Source organism: Aphelocoma coerulescens, chromosome 1A, assembly GCF_041296385.1.
Source record: "Aphelocoma coerulescens isolate FSJ_1873_10779 chromosome 1A, UR_Acoe_1.0, whole genome shotgun sequence".
NCBI lineage: Eukaryota > Metazoa > Chordata > Aves > Passeriformes > Corvidae > Aphelocoma > Aphelocoma coerulescens.
The window spans coordinates 21,039,401-21,061,920 of record NC_091014.1 but is presented as its reverse complement, the minus strand read 5'-3'; the positions used below and the strand labels follow the sequence as shown (position 1 = coordinate 21,061,920).

Genomic DNA, 22,520 nt, shown 5'->3' with positions numbered 1-22,520 from the left:
TTTAACACCATTTTTTGTGCTATGAACAGAAAAAGTACACATCTGGTATCATTTCCTTTCATATGCCTTAATGTAATTATAATTTATTAATAAATAGTTGAAATGCTGCATTATTTGAGCGATTTTAAATGTAGACAACTTCATTTAAAATAATAAAAATGTGTAACTGCTTTTTTCCTGAATAAATACTGATACAACAGTGCTACAAATTCAATTCTGTATTTTCAGGTGTCTATTAAAATTAATAGAAATTGGGACCTTTAGCATGTCACAGAAAAGGAATTCAATTTTCCAGTCAAAATACTTGGTTAATAGCAGATGTCTGTCTCTTATATAGTGCTTGACCAAAGAAAGTGCCTCTTCTACATTGTAAAACAGTGGAAGAGACATGGGCCATTAGCACAAGCAAAACATTTTCACTTGATAAGTCAATCTGGGCTGTTTTTTTCTGTCACATCAGCAGTGTCTGAAAACAAAGGAGACACAGAAGCCCCAGGAGACAGCATGTCTGCCCAACCCTGTTTCTGGGGGATCTCTTAATTTGTTTTAGAAAGCCCATAGTGAACCTTCCAGGTGTCAAAATTTAATATGCTACATAGCATGCTGCAGCCACTGACACTGTGGGACATGCAAAAGGCTGTTCCAAATCAGTGTCCTTGGGGAACATACATCTATACTTTTTCTCCACCTCCCTGGCTGTCACAACAATCCCTTGATTAGGCAATAAGACCTGGTCTTGTCTCAAGTGATTTGATAAGCAGTTGATAACCAACAGTTCATTAAGCTCTTGGGATATATAAGCCACAAGGTTTTCAGCATGCCTCTGCGCTTGAGGGGTTTGACAGCTCCCTGTTCAGCAGCCCAGGAGTCACTGGAAGATGTTACTGACTGCAAAAATACTTGTTTTTGCTGTGAATGGTTTCCTAAGAGTGGCAACAGGCTTGTTGGACATTGGATTATCCACGAAATGTGTAGTGATACCCAGGGAGATGGGCATGTGCCACAAGATTGGATACTCTGAAATGAGACTTCCCAACCTGATGGGACACACGAGCATGGCAGAGGTTATCCAAAAATCCACTACCTGGCAGCACCTTGTACACACAGACTGTCACCCCCACGTGAAGACGTTCCTGTGCTCCCTGTTTGCACCCATCTGTTTAGATACGTAAGTATCACAGCACAGTACAAATCTCCAGCCTTTATTTGCCAGAATAGGAATGAAATCAAATGCATGTTTATCATAATCTAAAGGTGATCTCCGCTTTTTCCAAAGTAATTCTGTTAGCTTTTTTGTATTCATCAGGAAAAAAAAGTACTGAAAACTTGTTCCACTTCAACTTTAGTTTGCCTTGGGAACATGATTGGTGTTGTCAAAAGATATAATGTTTTATTTTGTTACAGCTGAACTTCACTCTTATTCATTTAAGGTTGAAGCACCTACTGTGAACAGAATCAGGCTCATACTGAATCTTTTCTCAGGTTGTCATAAATGCATTTCTAAAATCATAGCTAAATCTTGTAAGCTCAGTCTGTACACAGACCGCTTGCACAATTTGCACAGCTGCTGCTTCTGGAATTATATTATTATTGAAGGATGTTAAATATCAGCAGAGATTATGTACTTTGCAGAGGAATCACTGTTGCAATAGTTTTCCTTATCACTGAGCTGTCTGACTCAGCCTGGTGTTTCCTCCAACAACAGGTTTATCCATCCCTGTAGGAGTATGTGTGTTGCTGTCCGTGACAGCTGCGCCCCCGTGCTCCTGTGCCACGGACACCCCTGGCCTGCCAGCCTGGACTGCGACCGATTCCCTGGAGATGAGGACATGTGCCTGGTGCCCCTTACTAAGGACTATAAATACTTGCACAAAGGTAGCTCGAAGATGGCAGAGGGGAGGGTGGCCGTATCCTGTGTTCCAGGAATCGAGGAGATACAAGGGACATTGTTCCCAGACATTCTGTGATTTTGTAATGGAGTCAGGTCTACCTGTACTGCTTCACGTGTTCGTGCAGATGGTGGAACAGTGCCGGTGCTGGCGGTGCAAGCTGCAGCAGCCCTGCGGTGCAGCAAGCCAACAGTGCAGCAGGCTGTGCTCTGATAGTGGAGGAAGGCAATTATCACCCTGCACAGCTGTGGGCAGTGTCATACCCACAGCAGCACACCGGGTTTGAGTTGTTCTGAGGTCTCTTTATAGACTTATCAGTGGCCCTTATGACAGAGAAATTTATGTATACAAGTTGGTTCTCAGATCAGCTTAGGAAAGTTGGGATGATTTTATCTGATTTTCCTTAAAGAAACATGAGCTATCATGGCATAAATGTTCAAATCTTCAGATGCACTCACACTTACTAACTTCTGTGGAAAACAGTAGGATTGAGTTGCTGCTAGCACACACAAATTTATATATATTCACAGTCATACCACGCTGAACCCAGTGACTGATAGAATCAGCCACCTAAACCCTTACCACCCACTGTAGCTGTGTTAAAAATAATACCGTATTTGTTACTTTATTTGTTGCTGATAATCGATCTTGTCAATCTGAACAAGGGCTGAATGTGCACGGAAAATGAAACTCCTTTTCATCCCTAGCCATGTTTTCAGAGAAGTGTGTTGACTTTTTACCTATTATCACTGGCCCTGTCTTTGATGTGTATTTTCTCTGTCATCCCTGTGGTTAAACAGTGGGTTCTTAGCTTTGACAGCAGAAAATTAAAACAAATTATTCAAAAAGATAACAGTGAGACTTTGTTATTTCTTATCAGTCCTACCAAAGCCTACCTGCCAGACCTGCCCAGCAGTGGAGGAATTCTTCACACACAAAAGAGTTCTTGAAGTTTTCTGTGACAGTAACTTTGGTAAGTCCTTGCTAATGTAGCTAGTGTTAAAGAGACTAACAACTCTTCTAAATGCTTTGAAAGTAGGATTACAATTAGTGACAGTTTCTCCAGGGATTTCAAAGGATTAAGAGTTTGGCTGCTAACTTAGCTTTAGGTTGGTTTTCAGAATATGTTCTTTCTAATCTAAATACAAGGAGGATTTATTGTGCATGAAAGATTTATTAATGATCTGGTTTCCAACCAAATAGCTATTCTGGTCTAGTTGGCTACAACATGCTTTATGGAAAATATTTCTGTCAAAAGCAGCCAAATAAGCAAGTTTGCCTTTAATTAGCATGTGAACACAAAGTAAAGCTTTGGTGTTTTGCCAGTGTACGGTGTATCTTTGCTACTTTTGTGCACGAGACTTTTGTGATACCTACCTTACTGAAAAGGAGAATCAGAAAATCCCATCAGCAAAAGGAATTCTTACCTCCTGTTGTCTTGTTGGAGTGATGAGTGGAGTTAGCCCTAGAGAATTTCCTGGAAAGCCCTTTGATGTCAGTGCAAAGACTTTCAGCGACTTTGGCTAGTGTTAGATCAAGAAATACAGAAAAATGTCATGCTGAAAAGTGTTGGTGGAGTCAAGTGGGGTAGGTGGATGCCTATAATGAAAAGGGGATATCTAAAAGGGTGGTATCAGCAAGCTATTTTTGCCTAGGGATTCCACACATGGACAAGGTGAGTTTCAGGAAAATTGCTTGGGCAATTGCTGGGCAGCTTTGTGATGCAAGAACAACACCAACAGTTTACAATATGTAATTACCCAAAGTCTGACATAACACGGTGATGGTAAAAATAAATTACTCATGCTTGTGAAAATATTTTTTCTAGTCACCTACTTCAATTGAAAAAAAAACCCTTTACTATATAAAATTTATTTTTCAAAAATATTTTAAATTTTAAACTGCTGCTGGAAAAGGCCTCACCATACTCTGTCAGCATAAATTATGAAGATATATTTAAGGAATTATCCTGTTTTCACCTGTAATGTTTCTTTCTGCATTTGGGAAATGGAGTGACTTGCATTTCCTTTTCTTTTGTCCTCAGCAGTGAAAGTAAAGCTGTCCAAGAAGAGAACAGCATCTGAGGACCAAGAGTATAACATTGAATGCCAGGTGGAATTCACTAGCCAGGGCTCGCTCTTGCCTTATGAAACTCAGAGTATGATACAACAGTGGCTGCTAATTAATGAAAAATGTATCGAGAGGATGTCTCCAACCCACCGTCCCATGGTGTATCTCCTTGTGGGGAATATTGAAGAGGGCATCATTTTAGTAAACCAGGTTTATCGCTGGCAGAGGAAGGACTCCCAGCTGACTTTGGCCACTCAGAAGTGGAGACACCATAAATGCTTGTAAATATTTATCCTGTTATTTGTAGAAAGATGATTATACTTCTCATGCCAAACCTATCTTGTAAATAGGAATGTAATATAAGTTGAATATAAAGCTTTAATTTCCTTTTGAATTTTATTTTAAGTTGAACTCAAACCCCAATGTTATCAGGGTTCCTTTTGGTAGTGTTACAGCTACTCTCATCCAGTTTGAACTTGGACAGCTATGGATAAATGTTTCTTTGAGTTATGATTAAAACAAATTGTAGTATGTGCAAAAACCAGCACAAACCAGTTTCAAGTCCAGCTGACTACTTTTCATGTGTTTGTCTATACCCTCCATTCTACCATTTTCTCCAGTTATCTAAACCTTCCCTTGCCTAATATTTCATGAATCCACCTCATTTTCTCCCATTGGAGTACTTTGAAAGGAGGCAGCCCTCTGCTGGTCGCTTTTGCCGGAATCAGAGTGGAATAAAGAGAAGAATAAGTATCTCTAAACACGGTATGGCTGGCCCCAATTGCAAGAAGATTTGGTTACTGGGTGTCATAAATCAGATCCCTGCTACTGAAAAGCCCCTTTTCATTTTCACACACATTAAAAAGGTCAATGTATAAACTTTACTCGTTCTCTAAAAGGTCTGCAGGGAACTAATGAAGTCAAAATATTAAAAAAAATATTACTGTAGGAACATGATTAGCATCCTCATGGTCGGTGCAATACACTGACATTAAAGACTACATGAAGGTGGACAGAACTTGACAATTTTAGTTGTATAAATGCGTATAATAAACACAGTAACAGGTGGTAATACATAAATTAGAAACTATTTCAGTAATACAGTGTCTATTGTTGTCCTATTTTTTGGAAACAAATACGGGGAAAGTTTATGGGCAGTAGATTTCTAGAATTCGCACCTGTAATGATCTGGGTTTCTGATACATTCCCCAAAAGTGCAGGTTTGTATCAGGTTATCAAATGTGATGACACCTGTTCCATCACTTTCTACCATGAACTGGGAAACTAGTGGAAACCGAGGAAAAAAAGCGGCCAGTAATCGAAGAAGCTGGGTACACACGCGTGCCGGCTGCCCCGGCCCGCCTCGGGCGGGGCAGGAGAGGCATCAGCCCCAGGCTGACCCGCTCGGGCCACATCACTGCGGAAATGAAGGAGTGATGCCTCTAGTTCAGGTTCTTACTTTATTTTTCCTTATGTCAGAGGATGCCACACGGCCCGGGGCTGTGGGTTGTTTTGCTCTTGGGCCAGTTCCACGCTAAAACCCTTCCAGCGGCTAGACTCCCCGGGCACGGCCTCACCACCGCAGGGCCCTGCGGCCGCGCAGTGCCCCTGTGCCTGCCCCGCCCGGCTCCGCAGCACCGCGCAGCGCGGCCGGCGCAACTCCCACAGCGGCATTCACACCGCGCTCCAGCGCGCCGGGGCGGGGGCTGCGCTCGGCACGCCCACAGACGGGGCCGGGACGCGCCGCCTCCCCGCCCTCCCTGCCCTCGGAAGGCGTCGGCCGGGCGCTGGGCTGGGCTGGGCTGGCTCCGTGAGAGGCTCTCGGGGGCTGCCGCGCTCCGGAGGAGGCGAGCGGCGGAGCGGAGCGGGCCCGGGGCCCAGGGGACGCGGCCCCGCGGCCGGCAGTGCGCTCGCATCCGCTGTCCGCGCGTCGGCTTCTTTATCCCTCCTCAGTGTCTCTCTGGGGCTTTTGAAAGACCGATAAAGTTCTAAACCAAATGCATCTCTGTAGCTGTTGTGCGCGTGGTGTATGGAATCCCGTTGTTCCCACTTAGTGGCTTTGTAGCTCAAGTTCTCCGCAGCAGCTGTTCGGCCTCGGCGCGCAGGTAAGTGTGTGCGGTGGAGGGAGGAGGCGGCCTGTGCTCGCAGCCTCACCTGCTTGTACGGCCCGGCCGGGGCTGGGGGCTCGGGAGCTGGGTGTGCCCCTGCACCAGAAATGCCAGGGCCCAGCTCTCGAACACTCGGTCATTGGGAATCCTGCCTGCCCCCACCCACTTTCGGTGGGTGCAGTTTTGTCAGAATCTGAGTCCTAAATACTTTTCTTTGATTTCATTCTGTAAGAACGAAGTCCAAAGTGCAAAACTGTCATGCAAGCAGGTACGCTCTCTGTACTTATATTCTCACTATCTAGGGAAATAGTAAGTGGTTTAAGTTGACTTCTAGTGTGTAATAATGTTTTGTTCTGCTCAGTCTGTAGCAATGGCTTCAGGAACAGCGCTGATTTATGATGAGGAGATGGCCACTCACAAACTACTTTGGAGTGAGTAAGTCACTGCTGTTGTTTTTATTAATAGATTCTTATTAGCAGTTGTGAGGGCAGTACCAAATAAATGCATTTTTGGTAAATGTAATAGGAAGTACCTAGTGATACTTCCTGTCATTCTCTAAGTAAATAGAAAGCCTTTCCTTTAGGAGAAAAAATATTCTTTTTTTCCTAGTTTGTATCTAGATAGAGTAACAATCATCTGGAACTGGATTTGAGGAGCTGTAGTCATCCAGTCTGGGAGGCCTTAACAAAAGTGTTAGGATGAGGCATCTGAGTAGCCCCCTAAATAACGTGTTTTCAGCTAATTAAATAGTTTATGAAGCTAAAGTATCATTGACCTTGGATTTTGACCACTGACCACTGAATTTTTTTTTTCTGTTTATTCTCATGTATCTCTCTTTTAGGGTGATGTATCTTCTTACAGTGGGGAGTTAAAAGCTAGGCTTTATGAAGTGTATTAGTTACCTGTACTATAATTATATTATAGTAATATAATTATTGCTTCTTTTCAGTCCCATTTGTGATATTGAAGTGCCAGAAAGACTTACATCCTCCTATGAGCAGCTTAAAAGTTACCGTCTTGTGGAAAGATGTGTCCCTGTGCCTGCCAGAGAAGGAAGAGAGGAAGAGATCCTGTTGGTTCACAGGTCTGAAACTCAACTTTCATTCAGATTAATTCAATGAAACAGCAGATGTCATATCTCCAGATTATATTTTGATCCATTTGAAAAGAGTGCTCCAAAATTCAATGGCTTCTGTTAATTTCAATGGAAAATGTGTCATACTGAGTATGGCATAGGTGCTGAGTTAGGAATCTGCTATTTCACTAAATCTACATTCTCATTCTGTGGGATCTTAAGCAATGAATGCTGATTTATACATAAGAATAAAAATAAACTTCTAAAAAATATTTATAGTTGCTTACTTAGGTGTTGTGTTAATCTCTCTTTATCCTGCAGTTTAGAGCACTTGGAAGTGGCAAAAAGCACTCAGACAATGAATGAGGAGGAGCTGAAAAGAGTCTCTGAAAACTATGATGCTTTTTTCTTTCATCCGGTGTGTAAGTTAAACTGCTTCCTCTATTGGGAGTTACAGCTATTTGTGTTGGTGCATCTGAGTGGCATTTTTCTAAGTAGGGGAAAATTAAAAATACATTTTTTGCTACTTACGTAGTCTCACATTTATTTATGATATTATTGTTATCTAGTTTAGTATAATGCTGTAACTTAAATTGGTCAAATGTCCTGTCACCTATTTTGTAATTGTATCATACCAGTACAATGCACTACTCAAATTGTAGCTCGATTTTTGTCACTTAATGTCACTGTAGACCATTAGTGACCTGCAAATCACATTTTGGTAACAATTGCTCTTAAATATTGTGCCATGAAATGGAGATGAAGTCTTCTGTGTTATGTTTCTGTAGGGTTTCATTCCTTATTTTCAAAGATGCCGTGTTGTTCCTCTCCCTATGCCCATCTCACATTTTTTAACTGCTCCGCAGAGAACATCCTTATAAAGATTATGGTGATCACTGGTAATCCTAGGGGAAAGCACATTGGAACCTGTGCTGTAAAGTTCTGTTTCAGCTATCTTTGGACAGCTTCAGTGGGGTAGAATTATGTCAAGACAGTTTGCAGCTGGGGTGCTAAAGCATGTCACTTGTGCCTTGTTTAAGTTGATGAGTTTCTCTTTCTCAGAGCACTTACCGCTGTGCCAGACTCGCAGTAGGGGCAACTCTGCAGCTGGTGGACGCTGTGGTATCAGGAAAAGTACGCAATGGAATGGCACTAGTAAGGTAAGAAAATACGTGAGGAAGTTTTCACTTAGCAAAATTTCTTTTGTTGTGAATAACTTACAAAACTTTGGTTCAGACCTCCAGGTCACCACAGCCAGAGAAATGCGGCTAACGGGTTCTGTTTGTTCAACAACGTTGCTATTGCAGCAGAATATGCAAAACTGAAATATGGTCTGCAGAGGTAAGTGCATGGTTGGCTCCAGAGAAGCTCTTCATATGTAAATATCAGTCTGACACTGTACTGGTTGAGATTAGTGTCTAGAGCTTTCTGGGTGTCATCTTCCTTTTGGTTCAGAGAAACATTTTCCATTTATACCTTCTGTAGATTAAGATGCTGTGGCTCTTCCTCTGAACGTTTTCTTTTACTGATCTGTACAGAATCCTAATTGTTGACTGGGATGTGCACCACGGGCAAGGAATTCAATATATATTTGAAGAAGATCCAAGGTTTGAAGGATTTTTTTTCTTCTTTAATGCCAACTGTTTAAAGATTGTTTGCCTCTCTAGCAAATAAGATTTCTTAAACTTCTAAAACCAGAATCTTGAGAAACATTCACCTTGCTATTTTAGTCTCTCTGTTTTTTACTTGTTACAAAATAGAAGGAAATATCTAAATCAAGATAAAATGTAAGTCTGTTCTACTTTAAATAGCAGTTTGCCAGTACTCAGGTAGTACATCTATTCTCTATGCATGAATCTCTCAGTTAAAGTCTTCAAGTAGGAGTTGGATAAAATACATGAGCTTTATATTTTTTTGGAAAAGCTACATAAGTAGGTTCTAGAAACAAGTCTGCTGTTCTGAAAATCCCTTGTATTTGATCTGTATGGAGTGCATGCCTACAGGACATTTTTAGCATGTTAATTTTGGCATGGGACCTACTGTACCAATTTTCACAGTCTAAATACTTTGAGAGAACTAAGGAGAAAGGATAGTTTTATTTTCTTGCTTTCAGGCTTTCAGGCAATGCAGTCGCCAGATTCAGGATATAAAGTCACTTCCACAATCTTTTTGTCAAATTGGATTTTTTTTTTTTTTTCAGTGTTTTGTACTTTTCTTGGCATCGCTATGAACATCAGGAATTCTGGCCTTCACTTAAAGAATCCGATTATGATGCCGTGGGTCGGGGAAAAGGAAAAGGTTTTAACATAAATTTGCCTTGGAATAAGGTAAATATTGTTTACAGCACAACAAAGCAAGTGCAATAGCTTTGTATCTCATCCTTTATGTCACACTTTCTGAGTAAGTGCACTGCTTGCTTGGCAAATGTCTTACACAGTGTATATCCTTCCCGTCGGGGAGAGTCTGCTGGAAAATATGGCTCAGAATGTGATTGTTTTTCTCTCCCTTTTATTTTTCAAAAATTTACACACTCATTTTTACTTGAATATCTTGCCCAGCCATCAAATCAGAAAGTGCTTCAGGAGATAATTGCATCCATCCTTGTTTAGCAGAGAACTGAAGCTCATTAACATTAAAAATGGTGGATATTTATGCACTTTACTTAAATTGAGGGGTTTTTACTGTACTTCATAAGATTCCGTCAACTTTTCCTATGTTTCCATAAAGTCTTGAAGAACCTTAGAAAATTTGTCATTACAAGAGGAAAACATGACCAGTGCTTCTCATTTTTCAGGTTGGGATGGGAAATTCAGATTATCTTGCTGCATTTTTCCATGTGTTGCTTCCAGTGGCTTTTGAGGTAATTTTTTACTGCCAAAGAGTACTTTCTAAGTGTTTCTTAAGCAGGTACCACTAAATATTTTACAGAAGTGCAGTAATTGCCAGTAGCAGAGTTAATACATTTATTCTGCTGGTATGATGTTGCCCTGATCAATTGAATAATATTTATGGAATTTTAGCTTTTAAATATTCAATGTAATCATCTGCAACTTCAGCAGAAACGAAGATAGTGTAAAAGGGTAATGTATTCAAGGAGAATCCTTATTTGTGTTCATATTCCAACTGAAATAACAGCTGATCGGGGTACAGTTGAAATCCCATAAAAAATTGAAATTAGGACATAGAGATGTGCTACAACTGTCTCTCTTTTATAACAGTTTGATCCTGAACTGGTTATTGTCTCCTCTGGATATGATTCTGGAATTGGTGACCCTGAAGTAAGTAACTTGTGGTGTTTGTGTTGTCAGTCATGAATCTATTAGGAAGAATATTCCTGCTGCTTTAATGTCCTGTGATTGCTAAGTGAAATTCACTTTGATCAAGCTAAAAATATATGCTTGAGTCTTTAGGCTGACCCAAGTTCATTAAACATTACAACAAGACATGTAAAGACAGATTATCCCATATGTGTAATTACTGTGTTGTATTTTTCACCTTCCTTAAATGCAGCATTCTGCATGGTTCAGCATTCTGTTTGATGTAATGAGAGGCAAGTGTTCTGGTATTCCAACTCAGACTTGGGTATTTCAGATTTTGTTTGGGTTTCTTATCAGTATTTTGGAATCAAGGTGTCATCTCTTTAAAATTTTTTCTTTGGTTTAGGGTCAGATGAATGCCACTCCTGAGGTTTTTGCCCACCTTACCCATTTCCTGATGCAGTTAGCTAATGGAAAGCTGTGTGTCATCCTAGAGGTAAAGACTTTTGAAATGTACCCCAGGGGAAGGTCTTGGTATTAGAGCCATTTAGGGCAAACTAGAAGCTAGGAAGCAAAACTCCTCAACAGAATAATTTCTTATCTCTCTTTTGAGTATCAGGAATGCAAAAATGGCTAAGATTCAACAGCACTCTTACACTTTAGAGTTTTGAAACAAAGGAACCATATGTTCATTCAAGAAAACTTAGCCTCCACAAATCTGTTCAGTTCTTGTGAACAGTGATTAATCTACTGCTCTTGACAGTCCCAAACTCATTAAAATGTATTTAGTGAACAGGCTGTATTACCAATGTTATTACAAGTGTATCTTACTCCAGGAGACTTTATAAAACCTTTAACTAAATATCCTCTTACTTAGTAATGGAGAACTTGGAAAATTCTCTTTTTTGATTTAAAGACTGTATGCAGGCTCTTTAGGAGCTCTTTTTTTATTCTTTTTTTTAAACAATTAAAATGTTTTCTCCTTTTGAAATCTAGACTTCTACTCCCTATTTCTGTTGCATGTTAGAAAAATGGTGGCTTTTCAGGTAAATAATTGTGTGGAAATACTGCTGCCAACAAGGTCTTCAAGAATGAGCTGTATATTAATTGATTCACTTGACCTCTTGTTTTGCATGACCTTTCTTCATCATCCTTCTCTCTAGCAGGTTATTACAAATATTTTTGTCTATTAGCTGAAGTGCAGATAAACATTCACTCCTCCCACAGGTGGTATGACTGCTCCATAGGTGATAGATGGCTTCTTGCATGCCGCCTAGCAGTCTTAAATCCATCTTGTTCTCCAAATTCTGCCAAACTAACCACATCTTAAAAGTGTCAGGCTGTGGCAGATTTCTCTTGTACAGCCATTTTAGAGGACAGACATTTGCCTTCTAAGGAATCTTCCAGAAGGATTGTTGAAGATGGCATGTTGTAGGTGGGAATGGAGAGGGCATGTGTTTTCATGGCAAAGTGATGACTGATTTCTGAAGTTACTTGAACTATGACAGTGAGTTCAGTCATAAGATGCCAGTGAAGTTCAGCAGGTGGCTACTAACTTACTGTTTTCATATTGAAAAATTACTGACTTATATATACTTGCATATCATCTTCTGTAAATACAGATATATTTCAAAAGTATAGTTTATTTTCTATGTTGAAATTCAGAGAGATGTTAAAAGTACTTGTCCCTTAGTTGCCACAAAATACTTTTTAGGGTGGATACCACTTGAAATCATTGGGTGAATCAGTCTGCATGACTGTAAAAACTTTGCTTGGAGATCCTGTACCTCAAATAACTGGAGAAATGGCACCTTGTCTAAGGTAAGCATATAAAGAATTTTAGACAACTAATGTGTTTATCAAAGAGACTGAAGTCATGCATGCTTTGAACATCTTGCTGAAGTAAGGTTTTAATATGATTGTTTGTAATATATTATTTTCTTCTTTGGTTAACTTACATTTTTAGAAAGTCATCCAAGGTACAGTTTTATATACTTATGTTTCTGAAATTATTTCAAGTTGGGAGACCTTATAGCATAAAACCATAAGCCATTTTATCCTTAGGCCTTGTTATCCTATAGAAATCCATCTCACTCAAGGCTGAGATAATCCTGCTGTAATCAAGGCAATACCAGTTAACTATCAGCCAGTATTTGGGAAAGGATGCAACCACAAGGATTCGTGCTGCAGACCCCAGAGCCATTTCAGTTGTTGCAGTACAGCAATAGCTGGAGCTAACCTTTCTCTCATCAGAGAGAATTGATGCTATGCAGAGCCAATCTTGACGAATACTTGTGTTTCTTGAATTTGGAGCATCAAGGCCTGGGGTGCAAAAGCACTTGACTATGTAGAGGTGTACCAAGATAATTAAATTTCAAGTCTAACTTCTTTTTAGAGACACTAAGACTGTGTTTGTACAGTGGTGAGTCTGAACTAGTAAAGCATTTTGAACCTTGGGCCTGAATCAGTCCCCCATCTAAAAAGTGTCTTTCTCTCTACCTGTCTGCACTATCTCCTCCATATCTCCATATTCTGTCCTCCATTTTTCTCCCACCTCACTTGCTGTCCTGTGCTTTTTCCAGCAGAAATGCTCCTCCTTCACTTTGGTGGCAGCACCTACCAGTTGGCTGCATTAATTAGAACTCAGAGCTTGGATGAGTCAGGGAAGCAGTGTGGATATACACAGGCTGAGGGCTGAGTTGCATTTGGTAAACTGATGGAGCAAAGCTGGTTATTTTGCTCCTAGCATGTCCCATAAGCCCTGTGTGTCCTTCTTCTTTACCAAGTGTGGTATCTCAGATTGCTATCATCCTATGTCATAGAGAGTTGATTACCTACTTATCCAATATATCAGTCCAGCTCCTGAACACCTTACAAGTAATCTGCAAGTTCATGGAATTTCTTCTGGATTTAATTTGACCTGAATTACGTTTTTATAATAGGTTATGTAATGGGACCACTTGCCCATAGTGCTGCAAATACCAGTGATAACAAAAAGGAGATTTCAACACAAAGAATAGCAGGGTATGTGATTTACTTGGTTCTTGAACAGATTGTCTTGCTTTTGAGTCAGTCTAATTAAGTCTTTACACTGTATAGATAAAATCTCTTGGCAAGACACTGACAGAATTTTTTTCTGAACTTAGACAGGTGTGCTTCCTCCAACAACAGTGTTAGGATGTCACTCAATGTGTAAATGTGTGTACTTTTCTTTTTTGACTCTTTAATCTTTTCAAGCAGTCTGCCCATTGATTCTCATTCTCTTTAGCTTTCTGTTTTGCGTTCTTGGAAGACATCAGAGTTTGTTCATTTTCAGCTAGATTTTTTGGTTTTGCTTTTTTGTTAAGTTATGATTCCTCTATTTTCATTGTTGCTGATACTGTTAATCTGGTTTCCTTTTTAGTGCTGTTGAATCTATTCAAAATGTGAGAGCAGCACATAAACCCTACTGGAAATGGTTGGCACATGAAGGTAGTTTCTCTTTATTCAAGCAAATGTGATCGATAAATGGATTTATACAGACATTGAAAGTTATTAAAATTAATACCAGTGGATTAAACTAATTGAACGAGCAGTTATTCATCAAATGACTGGCAAAGCAGTATGAGGCTTCATTCAAGGTCATGTCTTCAGCTGGTCTGAAAAGAACTTTCTGAAGCTGGCAAACATCATGCCAAAAAGTAGCATTTTGATATCTTTGTTTGAGGATGCTGTTTTCTGTGTCAAAAATATGGGCATAAGCTTTATTACAATATATGACCTTTCCCTAGATTAAAACAAATGTAGTAGCACTGAAAAAATAACATCTGTGTCAGGAAACCTTGTAGCCAGTGCATGGGAGTAAATATGCATACTACGAATACAGATGTATTCTATTTTGTAAATAAATATATCCAAATATTAACACGTTGCTTAGAAACTAATACCTGTGAAACCCCTCTTTTTCTTTTTCTCTAGAGACATCATTTTTACAAAATTTGAGCACCAAATCACACTTACTAAAGAAGGCTAATTCAAATACCTCCACAGAACATGAAACTAAGATAACTAACAACAACAACACTGTCAAAGTAGAAAGGTTTTTGGAATTGCACATGAAAAATATTCTGTTTCCAGTGCCTCCCATCAAAACAGCAACAACTGGCTCTGAAGGTTCAGAATATTTTCTCTCTGAACATGTTCAACTGGTGAAGGAAATGGATAAAACTGAAATAAAATCTCTTGTCAGGTTGGTCCTACTTATTTGATTTTCCACATAATTAAGGGGATGAGAGGTCTCTATACAGACTGTCATCTAACTGTCTGCCATGGTCATCTTTTTGGCCTTAGTCTACTCAATTACAGCCAGAATTTCTTCCTTTAGAAATAAAGAAATTTGTGTTGTATAGCACTCATAGCCTGAAATCCTTTAAAGAACTAATCAGAATACTTTTCTCTAAAACTCTTTCAATAGAGGTAGGACACCTAATGCAAATGTATTAATTTAGAAAGAGATCTTGCTAGGAAGCTGTCTTACAGCTCTGTACTCACTTTCAGCTGGAAAAAATACCAAACTGCTCTGATTTGAGGAACTCAGTGTTTCATCTTGTCTTCATCTAATTTTGACAGAACTCTGTTTCCTGAATATCATCAGCCATTTTTGTTTTCTTTCCAATGCAGAATGCAGACAGGTTTAGGGAGCTGAAGACTGTCAGGCATCTTCCTGCTAGAACAGGTTTCTGGGAATCAATGTGTAGCACCTATACAAAATGTACCCCATGAGTACTAACTGCAGAGCACTTTATCAGTGTCCTCTTCAAAGACATTAATGCCTCTAACCTAGTTTTTCTTCATATAATTTATTTTACAGTGGTTTTTATGCAGACCTTGTGAAAGAGGACAAGATTTTGCTCTCTCTTGGCAGTATGTTGGCAATCCTAGATAAAATACTCAAGAAGGAGGTAATAATATATTGCCTTGGTCTTGGGGGTAGGGGTGGAGTTAGATTCCTCTGATTTTCTGCTTCTACAATATTGTTGTCCAGATTTTAGTTACTGTTTATCTCCCAAGTGCACTAATCTCAGCTAGAATGTGTTTAGCTATGAGAGTGAGCTTGCAAGATGAGAAAACAACTATTTAGGGATAGCTGTTAACTCCAAGCCATTTTTCTAGGGGAAGTCATTGTCCAGACTTTCTGCAGGTAGTCACAGAATATGAGTCCCTAAGAACCTTCTCATTGTTCTCAGACCTACAGGGAAGCCAGGCATTGGCTCTTCAGTTGAGGGGAGCAGAAGCTGGTATATCAAGCACCAGTGAGCAGCAGCAAGAAATCTGAAGCAGTGTCAGTACTTTTCCTGTCTCAATGTGCAAAGTTTACACAGAGTAGATTTCGACTTACGTGTGCATGCACGTGCACACACTTTAGTGCTGTTTTCAACAGCTCTACTGTATGAACAGAGTAATTCTAGTTCAGTATTTTGATTCTTGCAGGGTCAGGAATGAAGAGAGGGCAGGCTTAGAGGGTGCATCTTCATATTTATATGTAAAAACTTGGAGGAGCATTGAAGAAAAACTGAAAACAAGTTAAAAATATTATATCATAATAAGTCACTCTTCCTTTGAGTGAGAAGATCTCTTCAAAAGTACCAGGCCTGCAAGGAAGAGTAACTACCACAATGGCCTCTTTCTTCTAAGACATCTTGCTGTTGGAAGTCACATATATAGATCTTGGGGACAAATTTCTGACATTATAAACTGCACATAGCTCCAGGAGAGCCTATAAATAGATTTTAAAAAATGGTTACTGGCAAAAAGAAATAGAACTTTTAATGAGTTGCAGATCTAAGCTTTTGTGCTGACAAAGAGGAGGAGTGAGGGGAAACAAATCTTTTTGCTTAGCTTTCATGTGGAGTTCAAAGCACTACGCACCACAAATGAACACTGAAGGGTTGACTGAGTAATACTGCAATTGTATTTTCCAGAAAAGAATAGCTTGCCTAGATTAAAGGAAGAGTCAGAATATTCAGGAACAACCTCCTTTTCATAGGGTGTATTTTTCTGCTGCAGTTTGCAGGCTATCTAGAGAATCAGTAAACATGGCCTTCCCCTGGAAAAGCTATATTTAATTTAGTATTGCACTATACTTTTGAAATAATAGTGCAGTTTATGGCATAATAATAAAATATGGCCTTTCTGTAGCAAATTAATTGGTAACATTTCCTTAATCTTTTTCTTCTTGTTCCTCATCATTAAAATCCCTTCATAAACAAGCAATAATACAGTTGTTGCACTTAAAAAATGACATTATATTCGGCATCATTAATTGCTTCTGAATGAAAAATGTATTTTGTAGGTGTGTAACGGAATTGCAGCATCGCCCGCAGCTGCTCTTTCTGCTGCTGTTGCACTAAGACATTCTGTTCGTTTTGGATTTCAAAGGTGAATTTGTGTGTTTTGCATTTAGAGCCCTTTGACAAAATGTTAAAATCAGATACTTAAGTGTGGCAAATAAGGCAAATTGCCTGTGAAACCTTGATTTTAAAACAAATAGCATGCCCACACGCATAGCATTTTCAGCATGTAATCCAGGTAACAGCGTATATGCCAACAAAACCTTTTGCCTTTCCAAAGGCAAAAAATTGGTAAGGGTGATGGCTGTACTAGCCTGCACATTCTTTGTCAGATTTCAGTTGGCTTTGACCTGATGCCAATTTCTTGATTTTTTTATTTTTCCTCCCCAGTATTTGGTGGGAGAAATTTGGGGTTTATTTCTACTTTTAATGGATTGAATTCAGTATACATTCTTTTTAATGCTTCCAGTTGACATGCAGACTTTTATACAAATTGCACTAACTGAAAAAAAAATTACTTGTAAATGTGTGTATCTTTTTGTTTTCTGCAGAGTGCTTTGTGTATTTGTGGGAGACATGCAGATCATACCAAACACAGAAGATGGGTGAGGTCTCTCTTTACGTTAGGGGGTACAGTCCCAAGGGCTTTCTAAATGTTCATAAGTGTCGATATGTGTGATGAAAACTGTACTAAGGAGATCAGTCATGAGCTGGCATTCATTAAATTTAGCTTGAGACATAATACAACACATCCCCAAATACATCTTCAAAGATAAATTATTGTCTCTAAATGCTACTTTATGCCTTTAGTGGTGGGTTTAAAGTAGAATCCTTCTGTATTAATTCAAATTTAGATTGTTACTGAAAATTGAAAATAAAATGTAATAAAGAAGGCAATTATTAATTATATAAGATCTATCTCCCCTGTAACTGCAGGAGGCACATACTGCTGATGCAGAGTTCCTTAATGAAAGTCTTCTTTATTTATTTATAGCTTTTTTCCACTTCCCCTTTTTCTTAAAAGTAATTTGCCAATAGTCTTTAATCCTCTTTTTAAAAATACCATAGAAAGAATTTCAGTTTTAACTGTTTACATTTTGGCATGTACTAATGCAAACAGTTATTTGCTCCTGTATTATGAAGTAGTATTTAAAGAATGATGAAAGAAAATATCCCATTTTTATCTCCTTGGGAAATATTGGTTAAATACTCAAGTGGGGGTTTTATTTACAGAAAAATGCTCATCATAAACATCTGTGAGAAAGAACAGCCTGGAAAGACCAGCTGCAAACACTATATTTCTCTAAACTGGAAAGAGGTAAGATTCACTTTCTGGAAACAACACAGGAGAAAAACCTTTAAAACAGGAATAATAGAATGTACTTAGAAATTTATAAAATTACATTGAGAATTACATCCCTTACTCCACTTTGGACCTTTAAAGATTTTTCCTTTTCTTGCCCTTGCCAGATTACTACTCCTTCACAGGGCTTTAGAGTGTATTAGAATGCATAGGTTTGAGGAAGCCTCCCATAATTACTGCAGTTTATCTTCAGCAAGGCAGAGTTACAGTGCAAAGACACTAAGGAAAAAATAAAGAATCCTGCATATTTAATATAAAAATTGCTGGGAAGATAGATCAGTATCCTGCTTCCTCGGACAATTAAAAGCTTTTTGAGATTCACCTTTCTGTCTTATTTCTGGGAATTTGGGCCTTTATATTTGTGCTAACCAATTTCTTCTTGTTAAAGGATGCTGAAGGAAATGATTTCTTTTCTGCTGTACTTGGATTCATTCTTCCTGTAGCATACAGTTACCAACCAAACCTAATAGTAATAGCTGTTGGACCAAACAGGAGCCTTGGAATAAGTGGGATTTCTCTGCTTGTTGCTTTACTACAAGGATTAGCTGAGTCTCGAATTGTTGCTGTGATTGAGGTAAGAAGGGGTGCTAAGCCGTGATATTTCAAAGTGTCTGGGAGAGACACTGGCATGAACTGCTTCAAGCTGCCTAGTAGAACATAGTGGCTCTATTTATCCTGTCTTTGGAACCCCTGAGTTCACAGCACAAACTGCCCAAGTTTCTTTCTGTCCTGAGAACAAGACAAGACACAGTTGCACACCGAGCTGTAGGCAGCTGTTGGCAGCCTGCACGATGGAGAAGCTGAGGCATGAATGTAAGCCCATGGTTATGTCTGTGGACCGTAGATGTTCTGACAATTTGCTGCAACTTCAATTTTTGTGTGGGATCCACAGCTCAGAGTTGTCCCCTGAAAAGAGGGAGTTCCTGTCTGTTAAATCATCTGGCCTCTTTGCATCAAATGTGATTGAAAGCAGCCCGTTGTCCTGTCATAACAGACTGCTAAATTTCTTCTTCTCTCCCCTGTGCTGTACTTTGTCACACGTGACTTCCAGCGTGCAGAACATAAATCAGAATGGCACATATCCTTCAGCTGAACTTAATTGGGATAGTAGATAATTGAGGGCCAGTCTACCCCAGCTTTGTGTTTCTGGTAGAGAGCATGGGAAAGAAAATAAAAAAATAGGGGCTTTTCCTAGGCTAACTTTTTCCATACGCTACCACATTAAGGATGCCTAAATTTAGGAGTTGGAAGCTGTATCCAGAGCAGTGATCTGTGTCAGTGAGCATGTCTTCCATGAATTTGTCTAATCACATAAAGAACTCAGTTTACACTCTTGGCCTCTCCAGCATCCTGTGGTTGTGAGTACTACAGTTTCTCTGTGTGATCTATGAAACTGTAACTTTCAATTACTTTTGTGCCTTCTAGTTCTTCTTCAATGAAAAATTGTTCATGGATGCTTATTCTAATCTGTTCCCCAGCAAGTACCCAATTAAAGCCACGCTATTCATTAAGCTGTCAATTAAGTGGATTTTGATATAATTTATTCTGTAGTTTTCTCAAATGTTATTTGTTTTAATTTACAATGCTGTTACATAAATTGTCTAAGCTAAAATAATTTGTACATTGATATGCAGTATCCATAAATAATGTATTTGCACATTACTAATTAGGAGCATGAAATGGAGAGAATTATTGATATTCTGAAGTGTAAACTCAGACAATAAAAGGATATTAGGCATACATGTTAAAAAAATGATTGATACTTTCATATTGGTACTCTTCAGGTAGCTCCATAACATTTCTAATGCATGTGCTTGGCTTTTTAGAATATTTGAAAAAATACTTCTATCTTTTAAAAACAAAATAGGGTTACAGTCTTCCAAAAATAATTTTCATATAGCATCAACATTTCCAAATACAGTTTCTGCAAGGAAATTATATTGATTTAGACTGTGAGAAGTCCAAAAGAGTAAATTTCTTGATTAAGCAAAATATATCACTATTTTCCACTCACAGAAAATAAATTATGCATGAAGTAAGCAAGCTCCATGCTCCCCTTACCTCATAATATTTTCGGTCCTTAACCCAGTATTATTTCTTTTCAGTTGTAAAGGGAAAAGTGAGATTCTTTCTCCATTTGAAAGAAAAAAGCTTTACAACAGATAAAAATTCATTTACATTTTTCAGAGAAAAACTCCATTTTAACACATTTTTAGTTGAAAATGGGAGGTTGCTCATTCTTGCTACTAATGCTAGCAATTTCATTACAAAAGCTTGTTTTAAAATATTTCATTTATCACTGAAACAAAGAGAGCCTGGTTCACAGGGGTTTTTTTTCTTCCTAATTAGGACACAGAGATAAGTTTATTGCAAAGTGTAGCCAAAGCATTAGGGGGTGCTTCTATACCTCCCTTTGGAAATTATGTACCTCCTACCCAAGAGAAAGTAAAAAAAATAAAAGCATTAAGAGACCAGTTTCAGCAGGAATGGAAAATGCTTCAGTGTTCAGGTAAGTTGTCTTATTTTATCTTAAACTCTTACATACTGTAAGTTTCTGAAGAGATTATATATAAATACAGCAGGGTCCTGTAAGTCAGTGGGACATTTAAAGTCTGTGGGACCAGATTGATCTAGTGTTAAAATGGTGAAGTTCTGAGTGCTTCTAATTCTGCCACTTGAGCCAGAAAGCACCAAATTTCTTAGCACAGCAGCTGTACGCTTGGGACTTGGAATAGTTACTCCAGAATTCTGGAATGAAGTTACCAAAGTACGTGCTTAAAGAATGGGTAAAAAGATGGGCCCTGGCTCTGATTGCTAATGTGTTTTCTGAATATAGTGCCAAACCAGGTGATATTTTTTATGTGTTTAACTTATCCACAAATAACTTCACGTAACTCAATAGTGATTAATCGTGCTGCAAGTACAGTCACAAAGAACTGAAGATCAGGCACTGCATTTGTAGAGGAATCAGGCTTGACAGTATGTATGTTTTCAAGCATACTTGTCTAGAAACATTTCTCTGCTGTATGACTTTCATTTTTCAACAGAAAAAGCAATTATAAAGGTGGGCATCACTCTCTAAAAGAAAATTCCATGCTCTCTTTCAGAAGAAATGGCCAGTGCCGGGGGTCTGGTTCCAATAAAAATGTTCTTGTGGAGTCAGGAGTTGTGGTATGAGCTTGATTAATAACTGGTTTTCTTACTGCTGTTTTTTTCAGTGAAGGATGGGATTTCAAGAAATTAATTTCACTTCAGAATCATTTTACAAAGAAGAGGAAAAGGAAAGGATGAGAACTTCACTCTGCCCTCTTTTCAAACATAAATTGTCTATGTAATAAATAAGAACTACAGACCTCCAGAGCTTTAGTAGAGGCCTAAGGCTACATCATGTCAATTCTCAAAATTAAGCATCCCAAGGCAATAACCATGATGTGCCTTGTTTTATAGTATTCCAGGCATGATTTAGGGATCATTTTCAAGAGAATTTTTCTGTTATTGTGACTTCAATAACTTGACCTTTTGATTTCAGACACTGGTGTTGCTACTGGGATCAACATTGTATCATCTGGAATAACTAAATCTGTCTTGGCAGTTGCCTTTTTTAATTGTTTGCAGTGTTTCCCTTCCCATTTGTTTGGTTTTCAGATACTGCTGGAGAGGAAATTATACCCATCCTTGAGCATTTTGAAATTAAAGCCTTTTTCAAAGGAAAATAAAAGCTATGTGAAAGATTTTTCACAGAGAGGAGCTGAAGAACATGAAGATGTTCTGTTTCAGTTTAGAATTGCTTTAAACTGAACTTTGCAGTCCAAAAAAGTATTTAAATTGGAAACCAGCCAATGGCCGAACTCTAGCATTTTTCCTAACAGAAAACACATCCTAACAGGAGATTTTGCCATTCTTCCCTCTCCCACTCTCCCCTAAACGTCTCCTCCCCCTCCCCCTTTATTTTTTTTTAAACTCAGCATTTTCAATGAAAGAGCATTTTCTGAGAAATAGCTCAGCTCTTTCCCCTCTCCCTGCCTTTCTTCAATGGAATTTATAGTGTTTGAATCACATACATTTTGATATGTATTTTTCTAAGCCTTTATTAAAACATTAATTAAGCGGGGAAAAAAGTGTACTCTTGGTAGAATTTGTTTGCAAAGAGCGTCAGAAGGCTGCAGTTGGCTCCTGCAGCTCGGGACCAGCGTGGTTCATCGCTTTCTGGCACTAGCGTGTTGTTATATTTTGTCAGCTGAGCGGCGACAGCGGTGAGGGTGAGTACCGCAGGAACGGCTTAAAATTCCTGAGCGGTCCCACTCGGCGTTCGCGCCTTGGCGTTCGCAGTGTGGCTGCTGAGGCCGCTCTGCGCCAGCGCTGGGCCCGAGCGGCGGCCCCGCTCCCTCGGCCGCCGGGGGCGGGGAGCCGGCAGCGGGGCGGGCCCGGT

General features: G+C 39.1%; 2 protein-coding genes across 4 annotated transcripts; both read left to right on the top strand.

Moving 5' to 3' along the window:
- Nucleotides 1–878: 878 nt before the first annotated feature.
- On the top strand, nucleotides 879–4,498 carry LOC138104598 (secreted frizzled-related protein 2-like). Its single transcript, XM_069003872.1, has 4 exons — nucleotides 879–1,168; nucleotides 1,706–1,875; nucleotides 2,770–2,862; nucleotides 3,934–4,498. The coding sequence occupies exons 1-4, from the start codon at nucleotides 879–881 to the stop codon at nucleotides 4,242–4,244; spliced, it is 864 nt and encodes a 287-aa protein (XP_068859973.1). The 3' UTR covers nucleotides 4,245–4,498.
- A 1,232-nt stretch (nucleotides 4,499–5,730) lies between these two features.
- On the top strand, nucleotides 5,731–22,449 carry HDAC10 (histone deacetylase 10). 3 transcript variants are annotated; one of them, XM_068995988.1, is made up of 21 exons: nucleotides 5,731–6,064; nucleotides 6,429–6,502; nucleotides 7,017–7,151; nucleotides 7,464–7,560; nucleotides 8,205–8,302; nucleotides 8,379–8,483; nucleotides 8,681–8,749; nucleotides 9,343–9,469; nucleotides 9,937–10,002; nucleotides 10,361–10,420; nucleotides 10,806–10,895; nucleotides 12,114–12,220; nucleotides 13,803–13,870; nucleotides 14,357–14,627; nucleotides 15,249–15,339; nucleotides 16,731–16,816; nucleotides 17,280–17,333; nucleotides 17,962–18,046; nucleotides 18,480–18,665; nucleotides 20,441–20,600; nucleotides 21,310–22,446. In XM_068995988.1, exons 2-21 carry the CDS (start codon nucleotides 6,438–6,440, stop codon nucleotides 21,333–21,335), a joined length of 2,046 nt encoding a protein of 681 aa, XP_068852089.1. In that variant the 5' UTR covers nucleotides 5,731–6,064; nucleotides 6,429–6,437; the 3' UTR covers nucleotides 21,336–22,446. The 3 variants fall into 3 exon arrangements, with proteins under 3 accessions (XP_068852089.1, XP_068852078.1, XP_068852098.1); XM_068995977.1 differs by having other exon boundaries at nucleotides 20,441–22,449; XM_068995997.1 differs by having other exon boundaries at nucleotides 6,046–6,064; nucleotides 6,429–6,498; nucleotides 7,464–7,564; nucleotides 20,441–22,449.
- The last annotated feature ends 71 nt before the right edge of the window (nucleotides 22,450–22,520 follow it).

Excerpts from the sequence above, each read along its gene's own strand:
- LOC138104598 (XM_069003872.1), top strand. The coding sequence starts at position 879 with ATGTTACTGACTGCAAAAATACTTGTTTTTGCTGTGAATGGTTTCCTA. Across the intron at positions 1,169-1,705 it reads GCACCCATCTGTTTAGATAC|GTTTATCCATCCCTGTAGGA; the intron begins GTAAGTATCACA and ends CTCCAACAACAG. Across the intron at positions 1,876-2,769 it reads CTATAAATACTTGCACAAAG|TCCTACCAAAGCCTACCTGC; the intron begins GTAGCTCGAAGA and ends ATTTCTTATCAG.
- HDAC10 (XM_068995977.1), top strand. The coding sequence starts at position 6,438 with ATGGCTTCAGGAACAGCGCTGATTTATGATGAGGAGATGGCCACTCAC. Across the intron at positions 7,561-8,204 it reads ATGCTTTTTTCTTTCATCCG|AGCACTTACCGCTGTGCCAG; the intron begins GTGTGTAAGTTA and ends TCTCTTTCTCAG. Across the intron at positions 18,666-20,440 it reads GAATTGTTGCTGTGATTGAG|GACACAGAGATAAGTTTATT; the intron begins GTAAGAAGGGGT and ends CTTCCTAATTAG.